Source organism: Pithys albifrons, chromosome 1 (genome assembly GCF_047495875.1).
Source record: "Pithys albifrons albifrons isolate INPA30051 chromosome 1, PitAlb_v1, whole genome shotgun sequence".
NCBI lineage: Eukaryota > Metazoa > Chordata > Aves > Passeriformes > Thamnophilidae > Pithys > Pithys albifrons.
This window is the reverse complement of record NC_092458.1, coordinates 49,345,654-49,365,468: the sequence shown is the minus strand read 5'-3', so window position 1 is coordinate 49,365,468 and position 19,815 is coordinate 49,345,654. Positions and strand designations below refer to the sequence as shown.

At 35.5% G+C, this 19,815-nt stretch overlaps 1 protein-coding gene across 3 annotated transcripts in view; it reads right to left on the bottom strand.

The window, feature by feature from the left end:
- The window catches only part of PCDH9 (protocadherin 9), a 696,488-nt gene that overhangs the window by 249,313 nt on the left and 427,360 nt on the right, over positions 1-19,815 (bottom strand). For 2 of the 3 annotated variants that reach the window (XM_071550221.1, XM_071550230.1), the window contains one exon: positions 2,935-3,010. In XM_071550221.1, coding sequence (XP_071406322.1) covers positions 2,935-3,010 — 76 coding nt within the window. Of the gene's footprint in view, positions 1-2,934; positions 3,137-19,815 lie in introns of all 3 variants that reach the window. The other variant, XM_071550212.1, reaches the window with a different exon arrangement.

Sequence of the window (19,815 nt, the reverse complement as noted above, 5' to 3'; positions counted from 1 at the left end):
TCTCACTGTGTCTGCTTATTTCATTAAATCATGTAATTGTACTTCTTATGTCTGTGTAGAAGCTAATGACTGCGTGCAAATATAACAATAAGGCTGCTTATACATTTGTATAACAATACAGCAAGACTCTTAGCTCATTTCTCCCACCCTGTGTTTCAGTTTTTGAAGACCTGGGCCTTGGTTACTCTTCAAATAGAATTAAAGTAGCAACATACTAATATTGAGAAACAATGGCTGCAGTTTTATTCACATAAATTCATATTGTACAATAACCCACACAATTCACTGATAATTAAAGCCATTAACCAGAATTGCTCTCAGTATGAGGCAAGGACTTTACTTTTAAGATTAACATCACATTCTCATGAGCTGAAGCAAACTTTTACTTAGAATGAACTTTCATAGAAATACAGTGGAACAAATCTGCATTTTTGTTGTAGAGGTCATTAGCAAATGCCTATAAACACTGTTCTTTCCATTTGATGCATTTAAAATAGTAATAAAGTACTGTTCTGCAACGTTTATCATCCAGAACTGGTAGTAGTACAAGTACATGGTAATACTGCGACTCTCCACTAGGACTTTTTTCCTTACTTTTTAGTTGTACCCATCACAAGTATTTTCATAAAGAGAAATCCCTTAAACAGCCACTGAATTGAAACTACCTCTGCAGTTAAATACAATGAACATTTCACTACAATAGAATTAGAAATTCAGCTTAGAAGTGTCAAATAATACAATGTTCAAATGATATTACACCAGTTATTATAACCATGAACACATGTAAATACGCACAAAGTAACTTTGCCAGATAGTATTTTTCTCTTCCAAAAATTGCCACAGGATCTTCAATAACCATAAACTGCTTTAAACTCCATTTCACATCTCATCCAAAAACTTGTGCCTCCAGTTGCAAAATAACTTCTGACACAATGCCTAGACAATAGCTTGATATCGAATATGATATAAAAGTTAAATCCACTAATGAGCACCATCACTGCCATCCTGGCCTGAGTTTTCCTAGGATGATTTCTATCACAGTTATGACCATATCATTCCCTTCTTAGTTTGTCAGAACTGATGAGATATGGAATATAATATGTCAATGTTTGACAAAAGGCAAAACCCCCTATACTTTAACACTTCACTAATCATCACTACAGCTTTATGGTTAGATTTTCATAAATTTGACATTAATTTAGCATCCCTAAGGCTAAATCAGGTGTAACCATAGACATATTAAAACTTTTCATACAGCTTTAAAGAACACTTACTCATTCTGACTAATCATCTATTAGTGACTATATTTGGCATGAAAAGATGATCATGATTAATATACAATGTTTGTACAATGTGCTTAACACAAACATTTCAAAACCACATTTTTAATAGATTGATATGAAGTTTACTAAGCCCGTTTTTCCTAACTATCCTGGAGGACTTTTATGCCATATTTTGAAGAGATGTGCAATTCCTTCGGTGAATCCAATGTGACAATGGCAACATGCAATGCTGCCTAAAAACTCCTCTCTGATCTTGTTAAATCTTTCACAAGTCTCATATGTGGCCAGAGAATTAATTGGATAATTCCACTTAAGCTCTTCACTTGCTTAAGCAGACATACGTTCTTGCTTCTGATTCGATCTGTCCTGTGTTGCTACCCTTTTATTCTTTGTATTTCTGCAGATTAAGGGTTTACGATCATATTTCCAACAACATTTCTGTTTCGGTAATGAAAATAAAATGCAAGTGTTGTATCCAGGAAAAAAAAGAAAAAAAAAATGAAAAGTATAATAGGGGGAAAGAAACCAGAATGCAACTCTCAGACAGCAAAGCATTTCAAATTGTTTCTTTGTAGGGTTTCATCCAACACAACCTCTTGTTCTTCCCATAAAAAAAATATGAGAAAAAGTATTTCCAAAGTCAGTATTCCACAGTTCATGTTCCCATCTGCCATGATGTAAATGTCATAATTCAGATCCAGCTCTGCTCAAATGAGTAGATGGACCTTAATATTGCTCATCAGATCCCAAGGCCACCTTCTTTCCTGGTTTGTACAGGCCCAGTGACAACTTAATCATCTATACAAAAGGGAGAAATGCCAAAGACAGAAACCAGTTTTTATTTCTATACTCCTGGGATGCAAGAGAACTCAAGTTCAATTACCTTCCAAGAGCATAGATATGACTTTTAACCTTTGCATCCACTGCCCCCTCCCTGTTTTCAGTAAGTCCAAGTCTTCACATTCCACACTCCAATGCCAAAATACCAGGCACAGTACCGGTTAAGACCTTGCTTCATTTTTTAGTTCTGACTGTCACAAAAACATAGCAATAATGTAGAAGTTTTACACATCCTTAATATTTGTATCCAACATATCAAACAGTTCCAAAAATCAGAGCACCATGTCATACCAAACTAACAAAGAAACCCTGCGATTTTTGCTACTAGAAGAGGGAATTGCAACTATGTTACATAAATTTGTATTCTTTAAATTTTTCAATGCTTCACTGATTTACTGTTTTCTATGTTAGTCTAAAAGACAGTGCAAACTCCATGTCCTTGCTCTTTAAAATGATATCTAGAATTACTTTCCTAAAACAAAGTACAAGGCTAAATAGAAAGAACACCTCAAATATCAAGAAAAGCTTGATACCTTTTAGGACATCCTTCTCCCCAGCTGTTCGTACTTACTGTGCAATTAGTATGAAACTGTTTATTCCACTGGATATATTTTTGTTTCTACAGTCAAATTACAACATGAGGCACTTCAGGCAAATGACATTATTTCCAAACAATCCTTATGATATAACATGACCAAATATTCATGCACATGCTTTAAAAATCTCTACCATTGCAAAGCTCAAAGGTATGAAAATGAATGTAACCAAGTTAGCAAAGCAACTCATGGGCAGAGCAGTGATGGTGACTCACCCGAGTTGGGATCAGAATTGCCATCAGCTTCAGTCCTCTTGTCCGGTGAAGCCTGGTCGTAGAATTCGTCCTGCGGCTGAACCAGAGGGAGAGGGTGTGAGATCAGGGTTCCACCACCCACTGGCTCGTGGTCTCCCAGACCACTGTCACTGCAGCTTTCCTGGGAGCCATCAGGGAGGTGAAATGTAACACGGCGCTGGGACTACAAAGAAGAGCACAGGACACACTGATTAGTGCTCTTCTTTTCTCTTCTCCCGACTATTTTTTTTTAACTTTTGACATAAAAATAAATCCCTGGGAATGCTTACGAGGCAATTGCTATTATCATGTTTGCTTACTGTTTGTGTTGTTTTATTTTCATTTGGCTTGCTTTTAGATTGGAAGATGGCAGATGAGAGAGCCAAATCTCAAAGGTTATACATGTTCATCTGTGAAGTATGTTTCTCATAGGAAACTGATCAGTAGAAAATTAGGTATATTTCTTATAATTTTAAAAACATGATCTATTAAAAAACCCCTCTCTTTGAGAAGCAAAACCCATTGCAAACTATGTTAAGAAAAACAAATGACTTATGAAAATCTAATAGGTGTATATTTCTGAGGTTAAAATCTGTATTATCACTGTTTCAAGTGAAAAAGTTCACTAAAGTAAACAAACCTTTAATAATGGTTGTCATTTTTCAGGAATAGTAGCATATATAAATACCTATCTATAAGGACATTTATCTGATCCCAATTATCTACCTAAAATAGATAATTAGGATTGGTAATTTTTCTGTGAAATCACAGTGGTTGGCAAAGAGTCACAGGATGCGATGACAGAATTATCACTTTGGTAAGAGAAACCAAAATAAAATGCACATACTTTGTTCAAAAGAACATAGTGATTGAGAGACTGAATGACACATTTTCTTGAACTTCTTCAAATAAACAAAACCTACCTGCAATCATCTTGAAAGGAAAAAAAGAAAAAAACCTCCAGTGTACACTTAGATCAGTTATTCACCATTGATTTTGAACTCTGTCATCTGGAGAAATAATCTGACTTTTTGAATTGTGGCCATAGAATGATACAGTGATTCTCCAAGTGCTTCAGAGCTGATAGCACCGCTGCAAATTGTTTAGCAGCCATGACTGTTGGATTCATGAAAGGACTATTATGGGTCTTCATGGATCAAAATAATGCATCTTTGAAGGGTTGGAAACAACTAGTTCAGGAGTACTCAAGAGAGTGGTTAAGTTAAGCACATCTTCTCACAAAAATGAGTTTCAGCAGCTTCAGTAGTCTGTTTAGCTAGATTGGTTTAGGATAAAAAAGAGATTCATGAAGTTTTTCTTAAGCTAAATAACTGTTAATTTAGTGGTTACTTCTTATCAATATTAGAAATCTGAAATGTATGGGTTATATCTAAGTGAATTATTCAGTATTTCTACAGAGCCAGGAGTGAAAGGAGCATCAGGAAGATACTATAACAGGTATCTTCCACTAGTTACAGCTTTTAAAGTAGTTAAAATCAGGTGCCCAGTATCCATCTTGAAAAAGCACCAAGCTCCAACTCTACTTCCCCCTCCCCACTCCCCCCCCCCGCCACCTCTTTTTAAATTTTTCTTTTAATGAAAAAACCCTCAAGTTAGCAGTACTAACTGTATGTTTGCTTATTAAAAAATATTTGTTAAGGGTAATTGCTACTATTTCATATGATGATCAATATATTCATCTCCCTTGGGTGGACATAGTTGATTAAGTCAACTTTGGATTACTGTGTTATTCAGTATAGAAATAAATGTTATACTATTTGCTCTTGGCTGTGATTTTATAATTAGTGTTTTGCTTTTAAGTTCTTTTTCTATCTTTAGGATTAGAATCCAGCTGTAGCAAACCAAGCAGATCCTCTGAGTCATTGGGCTGTATTCATTTACATCAACAGAGAACCTAACTCTATATGTCACTAAAAAAACTTTTACCTCACACTTTGTTACTTTTTCTTACAAATTCTGTATTCATGAACTGCCACTCAACATTTTTTAAGTTTTTTAATCTCTAGCAGGTTCTTTCCCTTCAATATGAGCAAAATAGAAATGTAGGTGACCACACAACTTAAAATCTTCTCTCACTGCATTTATTTTGAGAAATATAAGTTCAGAGATCTGTTTTTTCCAAACTAAGAATTTATGTTGCTCATGTTGCTAGAAGAATCAGTAAGATGAACACTGTTGTGGGGCATCCTTGCCTCCCTGCCCCAAACCACACTATGATCTGAGGAAAAGAGATTACTTTCATTTGTTTTTAAACCAAAAAACTGTATGAGAAAATATGAATGGCTGAAACAATAAAACCCTAAAATAAGGGAGATGAGAAATTCAGGTTTAGGTTCTGCAAAGTAATTAAATGCCTGTAATTAATTAACCACCTAAATAAACAGAAAAATACATAACTACAAAAATATCCTGTTTCATGAGTTATGTGGTAAAAATACTGATCTTGGGTAAAAAAAATTCCTCATACTAGCCAAAATCTGCTCTGACTCTATACTGAAAATGACAGGAACCAGTCAGCCAGTAAAATGACATGGGCCTAACACAAATACTGACAACTTCTTAGCTGATAATGCTATAATTTTTTAAATTCATACTTTAAATGTTAAGAAAAAATATATTGTCTTGGCTTTCTGAGCCACCCACCAAGGACTCCACAAACCACTGTAAAGGATTATAAAAAAAATCTAAAAGTCATGTAAACAGTGATCTTATTCCAGAGATGATGGATGGACAACATATAGTCCATCAAGAAACTTTAAATTAAATTGTGACATCAAAACAATGAAAGAAACAAGCCTTCTACAAAGGGAGACTCAAACCAAACACTTAAGCTTAGGCATATCATATTAATAGCAAGGAAAGACTGTTACTAATCATAATGAGAGCTTATGACGCAATAATGTGATATGTGGCCAGCGCCCTTACTGCCCAGTCCAGAACCCTCCTGCCTGGCTGCTGGAGCCCAGCCTGGGGCCTCTGCCCAGGCCGAGGGATGAATCAGTCACTGTCCTCTTTGCACTAGCAATACTGCTGCAGTAGCAAAACAGAGTGTATCCCAGCCACACACATGGATACTGACTTGGCCACAGCTGTGGCTACAGAGATGGCCTCAGATGAGCTGTTGATCCCAGCAGTCTCCATATTTGGGACTCACACCAGGCACAGGCATAGATAGACAAGTTCTCTCCACTTCTTGGGCTGGCAGAGGCAGAAGGTGTAGCACACACACCACACTGTGCTGTTTCACAAACATATGCACCTTTACAGATGTCCTGAGTGCCAGCATGGCCCTTCTGCAGACCAAACACCCCTGCCCAGGCCCCAGGCTCCCTTACCCACCCCACATGTCACCAGTTCACCACCTGGTCCCACTGGGTGCTTGTTGTGTACACACAGAATTCAGACACTTGACCCACTGGCAGGCTGTACACGTGGATCCCCCCAAATACCATCACAGTCCCTCTGCTTCCTTATATCCTCCCTAGGCCTGAGGCCTTCTACTCCCTGGCTGCTCCAGCCTGAAGTTTGCCAGTGAATCCACATGCACACCCTATGCACACTTAATTTGGGCAAGGTACAGAAACTCGCCCCCCAAATCTGATGTCTGGCACACAAGCAGAGACTTGTGGTCCAGATCCAGCACCAAGCCCCTCACTGAATGTACAGTGAGTTTCTAGTCTTCACAACAGAAGAAACAGGGACTTTTGTTTCAGAAGAAAATCCTACAATATGCTTGAACTATGTTTGTGTTTATCCACTCCCTTGTGCAACAAACACAGCTTTGAATTATTTTTACCTAAAGACAGAATCAAGTTATTTTGAGTAATGAGGTTTATAGTTGGTACTACATTGGGACTAATGACAGCAAGTAATTACAATTTTAATTATGCTACAACATATGCAGGATTATATACAGCATGAGGTAAGGTTATGGTTCAGGTCCCAACACTTGGCCAAAATTCAAATCTAAAATATGTGACATATTCAAACATGAAGAAATATTTTTGGGAGGGAAATACGGGTTTTCTGCAAAAATATTCAGTTCTTCTTTTTAATCTGCTAGTATCACGTCATTGTTATGTGAAACACAAAACTGAAAGAAGAATTCACTGAAAGTGATATAATTTTAACCTGTGTCAAACTAAATTTCATTGCATATTTTAGAACAATTTGACTAAATGGGCTTTTGAACCTGGGCTGAGTTTGAATTCAGGAAAACAGTATCAGTTAACATGGAATCATTTTTCTTTTAATCACCTATTGCAGCAGATTCCATAAAGCTCAGTTAAGTCAAGCATGACTTTCCACCCACAAGAGATACAGAGAAGAACTGACTTTGTCTTAGATTGTGATAAAGAATAGCAAGCTCTGGTGCTGAAAATAGGACAGTTCAAGCACCAATAGGAACACTTTTTTTTTCCATGTTTTTGGACCAGGTGTTCAGGCAGCTAATCCTCTTTTTACATAGTAATAACCAAAATTACATTGAATTAAAGACACATGAAACTGCTCTGGCTGCTTTGTTTTGCTACAACAAAGCCAAATATGTAGTTTGTAAAAATCGTAATTTGTGGAATTACTGAACATAAATTATAGTTGCAGTATGAAAATGTCAATAAAAGTAGCAAAAAACCCACCTATGTAGAGAGAAGGAATGCATAGTAGAGTGTGGGGACATACTGATCAAGTACAGAAAAGTAGAACCTGAGCTAGACATAGCATACTGCATTTTTTTATTACAATACTTATTTGGAGATACTGAAAACATTTAAAAATATATTTGTGTTTCTGCATATAAGGTTTTTTTCCACATACTACTCTGTCCTATTTTCTCACTTTTTCTTGACAACAGGAATTCAATGGTGACAAGTGACAGTGCAGGTAAAAAAGGGTACAAACTGTAACATAGGAGGTTGTGAATGTCAGGAAACATTTTTTACTGGGAGGGTGACTGAGCTCTGGCACAAGTGGTGTAGATAGGCTTAGGTATACTCAAAACCCATCTGGACACAGTTCTGGACAAGGAGCTCTAATGATTCCTGCTTTATCAGGGGGTTAGACTAAATGACCTCCAGTGGACCTGTTCAACTTCAGCCATTCTTGACTTCTGTGATTCTGTCAATTCTAATTGAAAATAAAGGAAAATCTAGAAATAACTGGAGCTGTTTCACATTTTTTCCAGAGCTGAAAACATAATTTTGTTCTGAAGTCAGAGGACCCTCCTGGGGATTTGGCCACAGTGACCAGAACAGATAAGGAGGCAGCATGAGGTCTCCATTGTATCCTGCCCTGCTCTCTTCAAAGCCATCAACATGTGGCCTTCTAAGTGGTAATTATGTTTTCTCTCTCCTCTTTTGCTCTCTTTATTCTTTCATCTCTTAATCTCTCTTCCTTTATTCATTTCTTCCTCTTGTAGGTAACTTAATCACTTATTTGCTTTAAGCTATGGGCTAGCTGCACTTCGTTTGGGTTAATTATGCACTTAAATTTCACAGAGCTTGTGTTTGCTGGGTGTAACAGAAGTTCTTCACAATAGCAATCCATGCTAGTCCTGGTTATCTATTGTAATGCTTTGTGAAGTTGCATATTATCTCCGTAAAACTTTTTGCCAAAACACCTATTTTCTCACCAAATTAAAAGAAATCTCTTAGAAAAAAATCGTGTAGTCTTTCTCTGGACAAGAACTCAAGGTCCCAAGAACCAAAGAGTTCATGTGAGCGAAATCTCTTGAAGCCTAAAACTGAAGTGTAACACCTGGTAAAGCTTGAGACTTCAGGGCTAGGGTATAACAACTGCTTATGAGACTAAGCTTTTCTGCTGCTGCCCTATTTTCCAAGACACCCTCATACAAAGGCAGAAAGTAGTCTGTAAATAGTGTAAGGTATTTCAGTTTTTTCGAGGGCTAAAAAACTGAAGTACAGGAAAGATCATAACATGTCATATTGAGTGTTCGAAATGTCCTGTGGTAGGTGAGTTAAGAGCTGTGCTGAAAGCAGAACTTTACTGTAGGAAGTACAAGCATTAGGTTTCAAAATTGTTTTTTCCTCTGTATAGTAGCTTCTAAATGCATTTTGTTTCCAATTATGAGCTTGAATCAAACAGCAAGTTACAGAAATTAGCATTAAGAGGAGTTTTTGCTCTTCTTTTATTCCAAAACCCAAGCTTTCAAGTTTTGTACAACTATTGCATTGTTTTTGCTAATCAGGGATCCCAGAAAGAATTATACTATTGTTCCGTTGCTGAATGTCTCACAGGGACAAATTTGGCTACAGATCCTATCCATTGTTATAAACCAAGCTGCAATTAAAAACACATTTCTACACCAGGTAGTTGCATATAGAGCCTGCTGAATTTTAACCATCTGAGCTGCCTTTTGAGTTTACAAATCAGATACATTAAACAAAATGCCCTTTTCTCCACTTAGTACAGTTCTAAGTTAAAAGCCTAGAATTCTATCCTTGATTTTCCAGACTGGCAGAAGTCACTAAAGCATCCAATTCACAGCAAGTCAAATTAAGCTTGAAAGAATGTAATGTAGGTTTGCATATCAGAATATATATTCAAGCATGACATATCTTTATTTGTCATTGAGACATTTAATTTCAGATATGGAGATTTGGCATCAACAAAACTATTTTCCTTTCCTTTCTGAACGATTATGCTACATTTTGTGTTAAGATGGCAAGGAAATATTATGAAGGAAAAATAACTTCTAAGAAAAAATTCAGGGAATATTTTTCTTTTCGAAAGACTGTTGATATGGAGGCTTAAGAGAGAAAATTGAAAAAAAAAATTTACCTTTTGGAAAAAAAAACAACAGAACAATCTATGCATGACATAATTTACTGAAACCCCAGTCACAAACAAATTAGTGAGAGGAGCAACATATTAAAATAAAATCTAATGTAAACAGTAGACAAATACCCTAAAAAGCCTGCAGGCTATTGATAATTAAATGTTGATTAAACGATGATTATCAAGAAGGTACTGTTTGTGCATCAGTTGAAGAAAATGTTGTAAGGACAAGAGAAAAATCTATGTTTCATTCCAAATGCCTCTGTGAAAAATGTCTGTTTAATAAAGTTTGTTCCTTTCAAGACCAAAACAAAGATTCCTGGTTCATTTACTAAACATGGATTTAAATTTTTTACAAGGTCAAGACAAAATAGAGGTCAAGTTGAAAAAACAGATTAATAACAGTTTCACAGTAGAAGAAAAGAAAGACTCAGCACATAATCAGGCTTTAAAATATAGTTCTAACAAACTATAGTTTAAACCCTTCTTTATCGTAAATATTTTTTCTCTTAAATTCCTACAGTGGAAGCACAAGCAGTGTACTTTTCAACGTGGCAAGAGTGTAATCTGGGATAAGAGTTCCTTTTTAAATTAAAATACAATGGGAAACTTAGACAAAATATAACTATGTTTGTATTAGCTGCACAGAAAGAACTGGCAAGGTCTTTGAATTAACATATGTTTACTGTATTAGCTTGTTTTATAAAAAAGCAATGGTTTGTTATATGTTTTTGCATTTCTGAGTGACTTAGTGAAAGGCTCCTGAAATCTACAATCTACATTCTCTTTTCCAAATTGGAAAGATGAATAAAAACACACTGCTGGACTGTAACTTTCTTTGAAAGTTGTAGAGTATCTTGCAGAAAGGCCACCCAGGGCTCAAACAGGGCTTTGTATAACTCAACCCACTGATACACACCTTCTTCTTTCATGTTTCACTGAAGCTTACAAAAGAATATAAATCTGAGATAAAATCATTCTACTTTCTTAGTAAAAAACACTCGTGCTTCTTCCTGATTATCTTGGCTCAACTCTGTGTTATGTACAAATTGTGCAGCAGATCCATGCAATTTGCTAAGAGAAATAGGTTGGGTTTTGTTTTTTATTTTTTGTTTGTTTGGGTTTTTTTGCCGGGGGGGGGGGGCGGGGGGAGGGTGGGGATGGCTACATCTAAACTAAACTTCCTCATGCAGTCCTCATGGCAGTCCTTACTCCAGGATTCTGCTTGCATCACGGAATATCTTACCTACAGAACCAAGATAATGGAGATAGATTGAGTTTTTGACCAATCTCTCAAGCTAAATTAAGAATGAAAAAGGAAAAAGCTCTTCATATGGCATCTTCATTCTACTTCTTCACAGCTGGAGTGTCTAGGTATTTGCCTGGTGTTGATTTCAGATGTAAATTGTTGTTATACTAGTCAATCATTTTATTTCTTCTCCTCCATTTCTCAGTAGTAAAATTTCATAAAGTCTGTAAATTACACTTCAATATATTAAAAGAAAACATTAATACAATCATCTATTATATTGCTGTTGCTACCCAAGCTGCAGAGAACTTACCTTTTCATAAAGGTGAAAAATATCACTTACAGTCTGACAACTAAATGGGGAGGAAATAACAGCTCGATGGTCCCAAGAACATTTGAACATGGAATAAAAACAGCCTCCTCAGATGGGGACTTGTTTTAGTTTTGCAGAGACAGTGAATGAAGAAAGACTTGCAGTCAAGTCCTGTGGTTTCAGTCATCTTTTGAAGCAATATCACATTCTTTCTGTGTTTATGTAGTGATGTTCCTTCATTTTATTTCATCAAACTACTACCTCTATATACCAAAAATTCTTTCTGTTGTTTTTTTTTGCTGTTTTTATTGTTGGTTTTGGTTGTTTTTTTTTCTTTTAATTAGGCACTCAAAACACTGACAAACCTTTAACTAAAGACACTAAACATAGGACTATAGTAAGTTTTATAGTAAATTTTGTCATCCTAATATCCACTTAGAAGAGAAATACTCTATTTCTTAATAAGCATTGTTATCTACCTACAATCATCTTGACTGCAAGACAAATTTGACCTAATAGGAAAGATAAGTGCTACAATTTAATCTAGTTTAAATCACAGTATTTCCATGTTCAATTTAGGAGTCTAGTAAAACACTAATAAATTTTCAACATTTTAAATCTTAGCCCCCATTCTTCTAAATTAGTTGTCTGAGACTCAGAAAATCAGCCTACAATTATGCAAATTCATATCTCAGATGCATGGAAAAGCAAGAGGGGAGAAAATATGGAAACTGCTGTACACAATAAAACATAAAAGAAAATAGCCAGTTGTGTTACCAGTAAACACCTAAGCTAATGTTCAGGAACATTTTTCTCTCAAATGGCTAAATGTTAGCAAACCATGTTAGTTGGATATATTTTTTGCATGTTTCTTACCAGAAACACTATGGAAAAAGTCCTAAGAAAGGACTCATTGAAAATGGAACTTTGTATATACCTATTAAAAATTAGTGTTGTGTTTAGGATAGTTTTCTAAATAGATCTGTGGTTAATTGAGAAAGCCAGTCCTAAAGAACATTCATGCTAATCTAAAAAATATATAATTTTAAAATAACAGGAAAAAAAGAAAGATGTGATAGAACCTCCTTTAGTATTCTGTTCCACTAGCATTCTTTAATACAGCACATAACCTTGGAAATCAAGCCCCTTGTGTAAAGGTAGCCCTCTTTTGTCTGGGCGATTGTTATGGGTTTAGCCAGGTGGGCCTAAATTTAGGTTTTAAAGTTCAGACTAGGCCTGGAATTGTCAGCTGACTAGAGCTGGGCTGACTTCTTCTAGCCAATAATATTGTATTCCATACCATACTACATCATCTCAAAAGGAGTAAAATCCAGTGTGTGGGAGTGGCTTAGTCAGTTCCACCATGGCCAGGCTACAAACTGGACGTGGTGAAGCTCCTGTCTTGGAGTAGGCCTTGCTCCTGCTACTGCTGCTGCTTGCATTTTGTTTGAGTTCAGGGAAGTAGAAATATTTTGTTGCTACACCTTCTCTTTCTTGCAGGGTGTCTTTTAGAGTACTTATAGATCTAGAGTAATACACTTTGTATTAATTGGGGAGCGGGAGGTTATTTCTTGTTATATATATATAACTTGTGTGTGTGTTATATTGTAGTTTTAATTTTCTCTTTTCTAGTTACAGCATAAACCTAGTTTGGAGTGTTTTTCCCCTCTCTCTCTTCCTTTTTCACTCTGTCTTGGACAGCTGGCATTTTGCCAGCTCAAACCAAGACAGTGATGCAGCCCTTGCTCTGTGTTAGAACTAATTTGAGTACTTTGGTTTAAATTATGTATATAAAAGGAAGAAAAACATACTTCAACATCCATAGGTTTAGCAGCAAATGGACAGCTGTCCACTAAAGAAATTTTGCATGAGAGGATAGTTAGATTAACATTGTTGTAAACTAAAAGAAAGGAGATTAAAAACAAACAAACAAATACACACACACACACACAAAAACAAACAAAAAAAGAAACCACAAAAATCTGCAGGCCTTTAAATGATCACACTCTGAAGTAACCAGTGTTCATATTGACATCCATAATGGCAATCTTCACTTTTGTTTATGTGAATTTGAGGAAGTGCAATTAAGAAGTTTATCTTGATCCTCACTAAAGCAAAGATTAATAAAGCCAGAAAAGCCTCAGAATTTTCATAAAGATTTTAAGAATATGTTGTATTAGCATGGGGAAGAGGAAGGCTCTCAATGTAAGGGTGCTGTTGGAGAACAGTCCTCAGAACATTGCTTTCTGAACTAGTACTAGTGTGCGTAACAGGTATCTGTCACTGACAGCTCACTGGGTTACAATTAATTCTGAATCAGAAGTCATGTCTTCTCCTACAAGCACAGAAAGCAGAAGCAGCAGCAGCATTGCCCTCTGAGGATAAGATCTTTTACATGCTATGATTCTAGAAAACAGCTGTACATCTATTAACACAATAGACACTACAGCTGTCACATTAGATAAATGCCTCCACCTTGGAAAAGCTGAAAGTGGACATGATTGTCAACAATAACATGGTTAACCTAGTGCATCTTGGGAAAGATCCAATTTCTAGAATATTCTAACTTTGAAACTAATAAAATTATACCAATTGATTGCACACACTCTAAGTTAATTATACACCTCTATAAAAACATATTTGCATCTCTACTACAAAAAGAACTAGATAATAATGTATTTGCACCATAAACAACTATATTTTATCATAAGGACAAGATGTCCTTAAGAATTGTTTTCCTAAGAATAGTTTTCTGAATTTATTTCAGGGGATTTATTCTTTATTTTTATTTAAATTCTCAAAGCTTTGAAGTTCTCATTTTGCACATGCAAACACATGATACAGAAAATGAAAATAAATGCCCAGCTTTTCACTTAGGATTCTTCAAGGAACAATACATATTACAAATACTGACTACTAACTTCCCTTCCACCACATACAACACACATGTACATCTGTCTTGCAATACCTTAAGATGTCAAAGCTTGGAAAACTAAACCCACAGAGAATGTTACTATTTTCTGAATGTGGGATTTCTTTGTTGTTTTGATAATGGATCTTTCAATCCTGTGCCATGTTAACTGTTAGGGCGGGTCTCTGCTACATGAAATTATAATCACAATTAAGATAGAAAATTAAGAGTAGTCTCATGAAGGGGCTTCCACACAGATGTTTCTTTTCTTTAAAAAACAAACAAACAAAAAAAAACCCCAAACAAACAAAAATACATCAGTAGTTTAGCCAGTAAGAAAGCTAAAACCTCATGTATTAACAAAATGATGAAAAAGGAAAGAGGAAAAAATAAAGACTTTTGAATGAAAATCAGCTATGTGACTACTGTACTATCAAAACAGCAGATACTCTCAATGGTACCTTACTATGAGAAAAAACATTTAGGACATATTCTCTGCTGGCCTCAAGTAGAAGTCAAATGAGACGTGACAAGAATCACTATCATTATTAGACTCCATCCAATTTTCAGTGTTTTCCACAAACTACATATGGCATGCTCTTGATACATTAAAAGTTATAGCAAATACAAGAACTCTGTCTATCACCTGGATAGCTTTAGATAATGCTGCCAATGCCATGGGTTCCCTTGGAATAAGCAGAAAATATTTGATAATCCAAGTTCATATTCTAGTGTTCATGAACTAAACTAATTTGTGCTTCCTGAGAATAATGTTAGTAAAACAAATCACACTGGTGAATTTCTTTCAGTGGCCTAAAAGAATAACATCGCAGAAGTCTTTGAAGTTACATCAAATGATGCTAATGGCCATCTACCTTTACTTAGCTTCTTTTGGAAATAGATTCACTAAGTCACATTTTAAAAACTACAGAACTTTAGACAACCTTGACTTGTGACTTCTCCATTTTCTGTTTACAAAGCTGGGGAAAGCAGGACCTTAGACACTGACTATAAAGCAATATAGTGATTGGTGCATATATTTTTCAATATAGTGATTGGTGCATATATTTTTCAAATATACATACTAGCAAGTTCTCATTTCACAGAATTTAGCAGATGCCATCACCTTTGATCCCCGTGTTTAAAACTGATGGATCTATTTGGTTACTTTCCACTTTGTACACACAACCATGTTAATTAATACAGTTAGCCAAGGACTGCAGACTTTTGAGCCAAACATTTACTAACATTTCAAGGGTAATTTGTACATATTTTGCAAATGCTAGCTTTTCATTAGGCAAACTGGCAAGCATAAACCTTCTGTTTCACTTTTTATTTTACACAACAATAGTAATTGAAATAAAAGCATGGAAAGCACGGAGCAACAAAGGAATTAAATTGCACTTCACAAAAATAATGTAAAGGTATATGTACATGCCCTATGTGCCTTCATTTTCCAGAGAATACTAAAAATAGAAGTCCAAAGAGGTCACATTTAAATCTATAAGTCATGAGTATTGCTGATATGTCATAATAGCTTCTGTGTTACATTACTAGCTATCTATTGAACAAACAGAACACACTTTTGAGTGAAAATTCAGTATTACAACAATTGTTAAATAAATGATTTCTATGCATGGGCAAATTGAACTGACATTACAGTTTTAATATCAATTTCTCATATAGTAGTAGATCAGGATCCTTTCTGATATTATCCTTTCTATGATAGATAGATAAAAATGCATGGTGGTACTTTGAGATTTAAGGTGTTATCAAACTGGAGAATAAATCAAAAGCTCAATGCCTGTGGAAGCCACATTATCTCAGTCTTCACAGGTTGACAAGGCATGGAAAGAATGCATCCAAACCCTTTGGTTTTATCTCTATTGTTGACAGATTAGATACAGAAGTCTGAGATATTTCCACAGGAACTTCAAGTAGGATAACTAGTACAAAATGGCAGATAACCACACCTACTTCTTCAAAAAATGTGAGGGTGGAAAGGTGTCTATTTTCTTTAGAGTTGAGTGAGCAGAGGAAGATGTCATAACGTTACAATTATGAGTAGTGTAAAAAAGCAGTAAAAAGAACAGGCAAAACAAGGCTTAGAAAATTCCCTGAAATTTAGACTTTAATATTTCATACAATTTCCTTTGTAGAAGGAATAAACATAGGCCTAATCTAAAACCTGATAAAGTCACTGGAAAGTTTTCCACTGATCTCAATGGGATTAGGATTTGTTTATCAGCGCTTTCACTAGCAGTGAAGTTAATAAAATCCCAAGCTTTTCTAATGGTCATCTAATGGTCATTGTTATGAATGTTTCTGACTTTATCAACCTTTTAAATCTAAATCACATTACTCACAGATATTATCTTTTGTATTGAAGACACTCATCATACATAATCTATTTTTTTTGCCTTGTAGTGTTGGATTTCCTTTTCCAATATCTGCTAATAAGTATTCCTTAGATAGAAAAAATGAAATCTCATTATGGCTTTTTAAACAAGTTTTAAGAATATTAAATAATCATTTAGTTTTTTACATTAAGTGTTTTGTGTGTCAGTTTTTTCTCTGTGTGTACAGATTTCTGTGTCTGAACTTCCTAGAATCAATTAAATATATATTCTTTTAACAGTTTATCTCTCTTGTTTCTAAATGGAGATCAAATTCTTGTGTGCAATTACTGAACTATATATGAAGCATGCCCATCACGTGTGAATTACACAATAGACAAAAAAGTAGTAAAAAATTATGTGGCAGTCAAAACAAGATTGACATTTCAATATGAAATGACAAGAATGTTTCATCAAAGGCCAAATCCTCAAGTCATTCATCAGAAGGTAATGGCGGCCTTGCACTGCAGTAAAGAATGGTGATTTCATTGACAGGTAATTACTCTGTTAATACTGCCATTATGAAAAGACTGAGCATCCAAAGTACTAAGGTGTCAAACATACATTACATTTGGTTAGCTTAAACCTCCCATACATGCAGGTTACAGAACAGCCAAGTCCCACTTGGCACACATGTATTCACTCTGCTCCTTAAACCAGCACATACACTTCATTGACACAGTGTCACAGCAGTTGAAACATTGTATTGGAGAAGACACAGCAGGAAAGGCAATTAGATCGCTCTCTTTGGTACCAGGCATTTCTCTGCAAGTTTTCTTGGAATTAGGGAAAAAAGCAGGTATGACTATATTTGGATAAGTGCCTGCCACAGAATTATCTTTTTTTTTTCCATGGGAGTAGTCATAGATAATATTAGTTGTAACTAGTTTTATTGAAAGGACTACAATAAAAATTATTAAACAAATCATTCTACATCATGTATGTATGTATAGCAGATTAAAGAAATGCATTTGTATACACTTTGAAAATGACCAGAGGGTATGAGTTTTGCTCTGTAGATTCAGAGTTATTTATCACTATTTCATAGGAAAATGCATAGTTCAAAATCTTTATAACTGAAAATAGAAGCGCTCTCGAATAATGTATTTTGAATAGCAGTCCTAATAAGAACAGTAAAACTAATAAAATAATCCAAAATCAAGCTGTACATGTTTGACTTTATAATGAGGAAGCCAAATGTTTCCCATACTAGAAAAAAAAAATTATCTGGTACATGGTCTGGGTTGACAGATGGAAGAAAAAGAAAGACAGATGTGTTCTAATTTGTTCTAGGTTGTTGATTTTTTTTTCCTTTAGTCTCTTTTTTTTCCATAAGATGACCATCAGGCATAGATGAAACTGCTTACTCAATAACACTGGCTACAGATATTCACCAGAGCAGTAATGCCAAATATCCTTTAGGATTTTGCCCACTAGTATCATCTCAAATGATATTCAGCAACAAGGAAAATTACTAACAGCTGGCACTTTCTTTAGAAATGGCAAAACACCAACCAGGTCCAGTTTGTGCAGCCTTGGTAGAGGGGACCATCTGGAATGCTAGCCTGAATCTTAACAATTAAAATCAGGGGCCAGGTCAGACAAGTACCATCTTAAAGAATTCATGATCCTGAATTTCTAAGCTAAACTGAAAATGACAGAGAAGCAAACATGTGAGGGAATATAAGTAGTCATTCTCACCCAGGGGATGGAGGATGATCATGTGGTTAAAGTACAGGACATGGAGTTAGAAGACAGACCCTGTGACACATTTCATGGACAATAAAATATAAGTCACTGTAATCAATAGAAAGTTTCCAATTAGACTCAGAATAAGGTACCTGGGGTTTATCTTCCAGATACTGAGAACTTCCTGATGGTGGCCAGCAGCTGTCAGCTGCCAGTGATGTGGAACACTTAATATTTTTGCTCATTGATAAATGGGAAAGATCATTGCCTTATTTTTTTTTTTTCAGCTAGGAATGATGTTTTTGAAAGCTAACATGATATTTGTAAATGAATTTAAGATGCTCAGATGGCAAATGCTATCTACAGAATAAATATTTTATTATTCCATAATTTGAAGTAGAAGAAATATGTTTATATTTCACTTTACTTGATTATAAAAGGCAGAAGAAGGATGGAAGAGAGAACAGAAGGAAGGATGAAAGAGAAAACAGAAGAGAGACACTGCGAGAGGTCATACTCAAATAATGTAGGAAAGAATGTTGTTCCCTTACAAAATTTACAATCTTATTGAAGACTGAAGTAAAGACAACAAGAGAGCCATGGGGAAATAACAAAGGTAGCAGTAGCAGCTCCACATGATTACTGTGGTTAGCAATGTGTCCTGCTTGATGGATCTAAATCATTATGCTTTCCAGTTGTTCCTGAGGATATGCTTTCCTTCTAACCCCCCCCCCCCCAACAAATAAACAAATCAGCAGATGTTCCTTTACTTCCTTTCTATGTTCATAATGCATTGTTCTTTTATTTAATCTCCTAATCACATTTTTATAATTATGATTTTTAAGATATTAACTTTTGTGCTTTGATTTTCAAAACAATAACAAATAGGAATCACATTTTTATCTCCTCCCTCACCTTGCCCAGACATCTCCTTGGCAAATCCAACAGTCAACTACCTGCAAACAGCTAGGGCATCTTTGGGAAAATAAATATAAGACAACTCATTATCAAGTGGTGACAAGACCAGGATCTATGTGATAGAATTAAATCTGCTCAGGGATCACAGGGGATAAGAAAAATTTCTATAGGTATATCAGCCATAAAAGGAAGAGGAGTAAAACGTGGGCCCTTAGCAGAAGAAAATGGGAGATCTGGTTATCTGGGATATGGAGGAGACTAACATACACAACAACTTTTTTTCTCTTGGTCTTCTGCAAGATCATGGAGTAGATCCTCCTGGAAATATGCTAAGGCATATGAAAAAGAAGGAGATGATTGGTCACAGACAACATGGCTTCACTAAGGGCAAATCATGCCTGCAAAAGTTGTTCACCACCCACAGTGTGGTTGCAGTGTTTGTGAATAAGGGAAGAGAGACTGACATCATCTACCTGTATTTGACACTATCCTACATGACATCCTGGACTCTAAACTGCTGTGAGATAGGTCTGACAGATGGACCATTCAATGGATAAGGAATTGGCTGGTT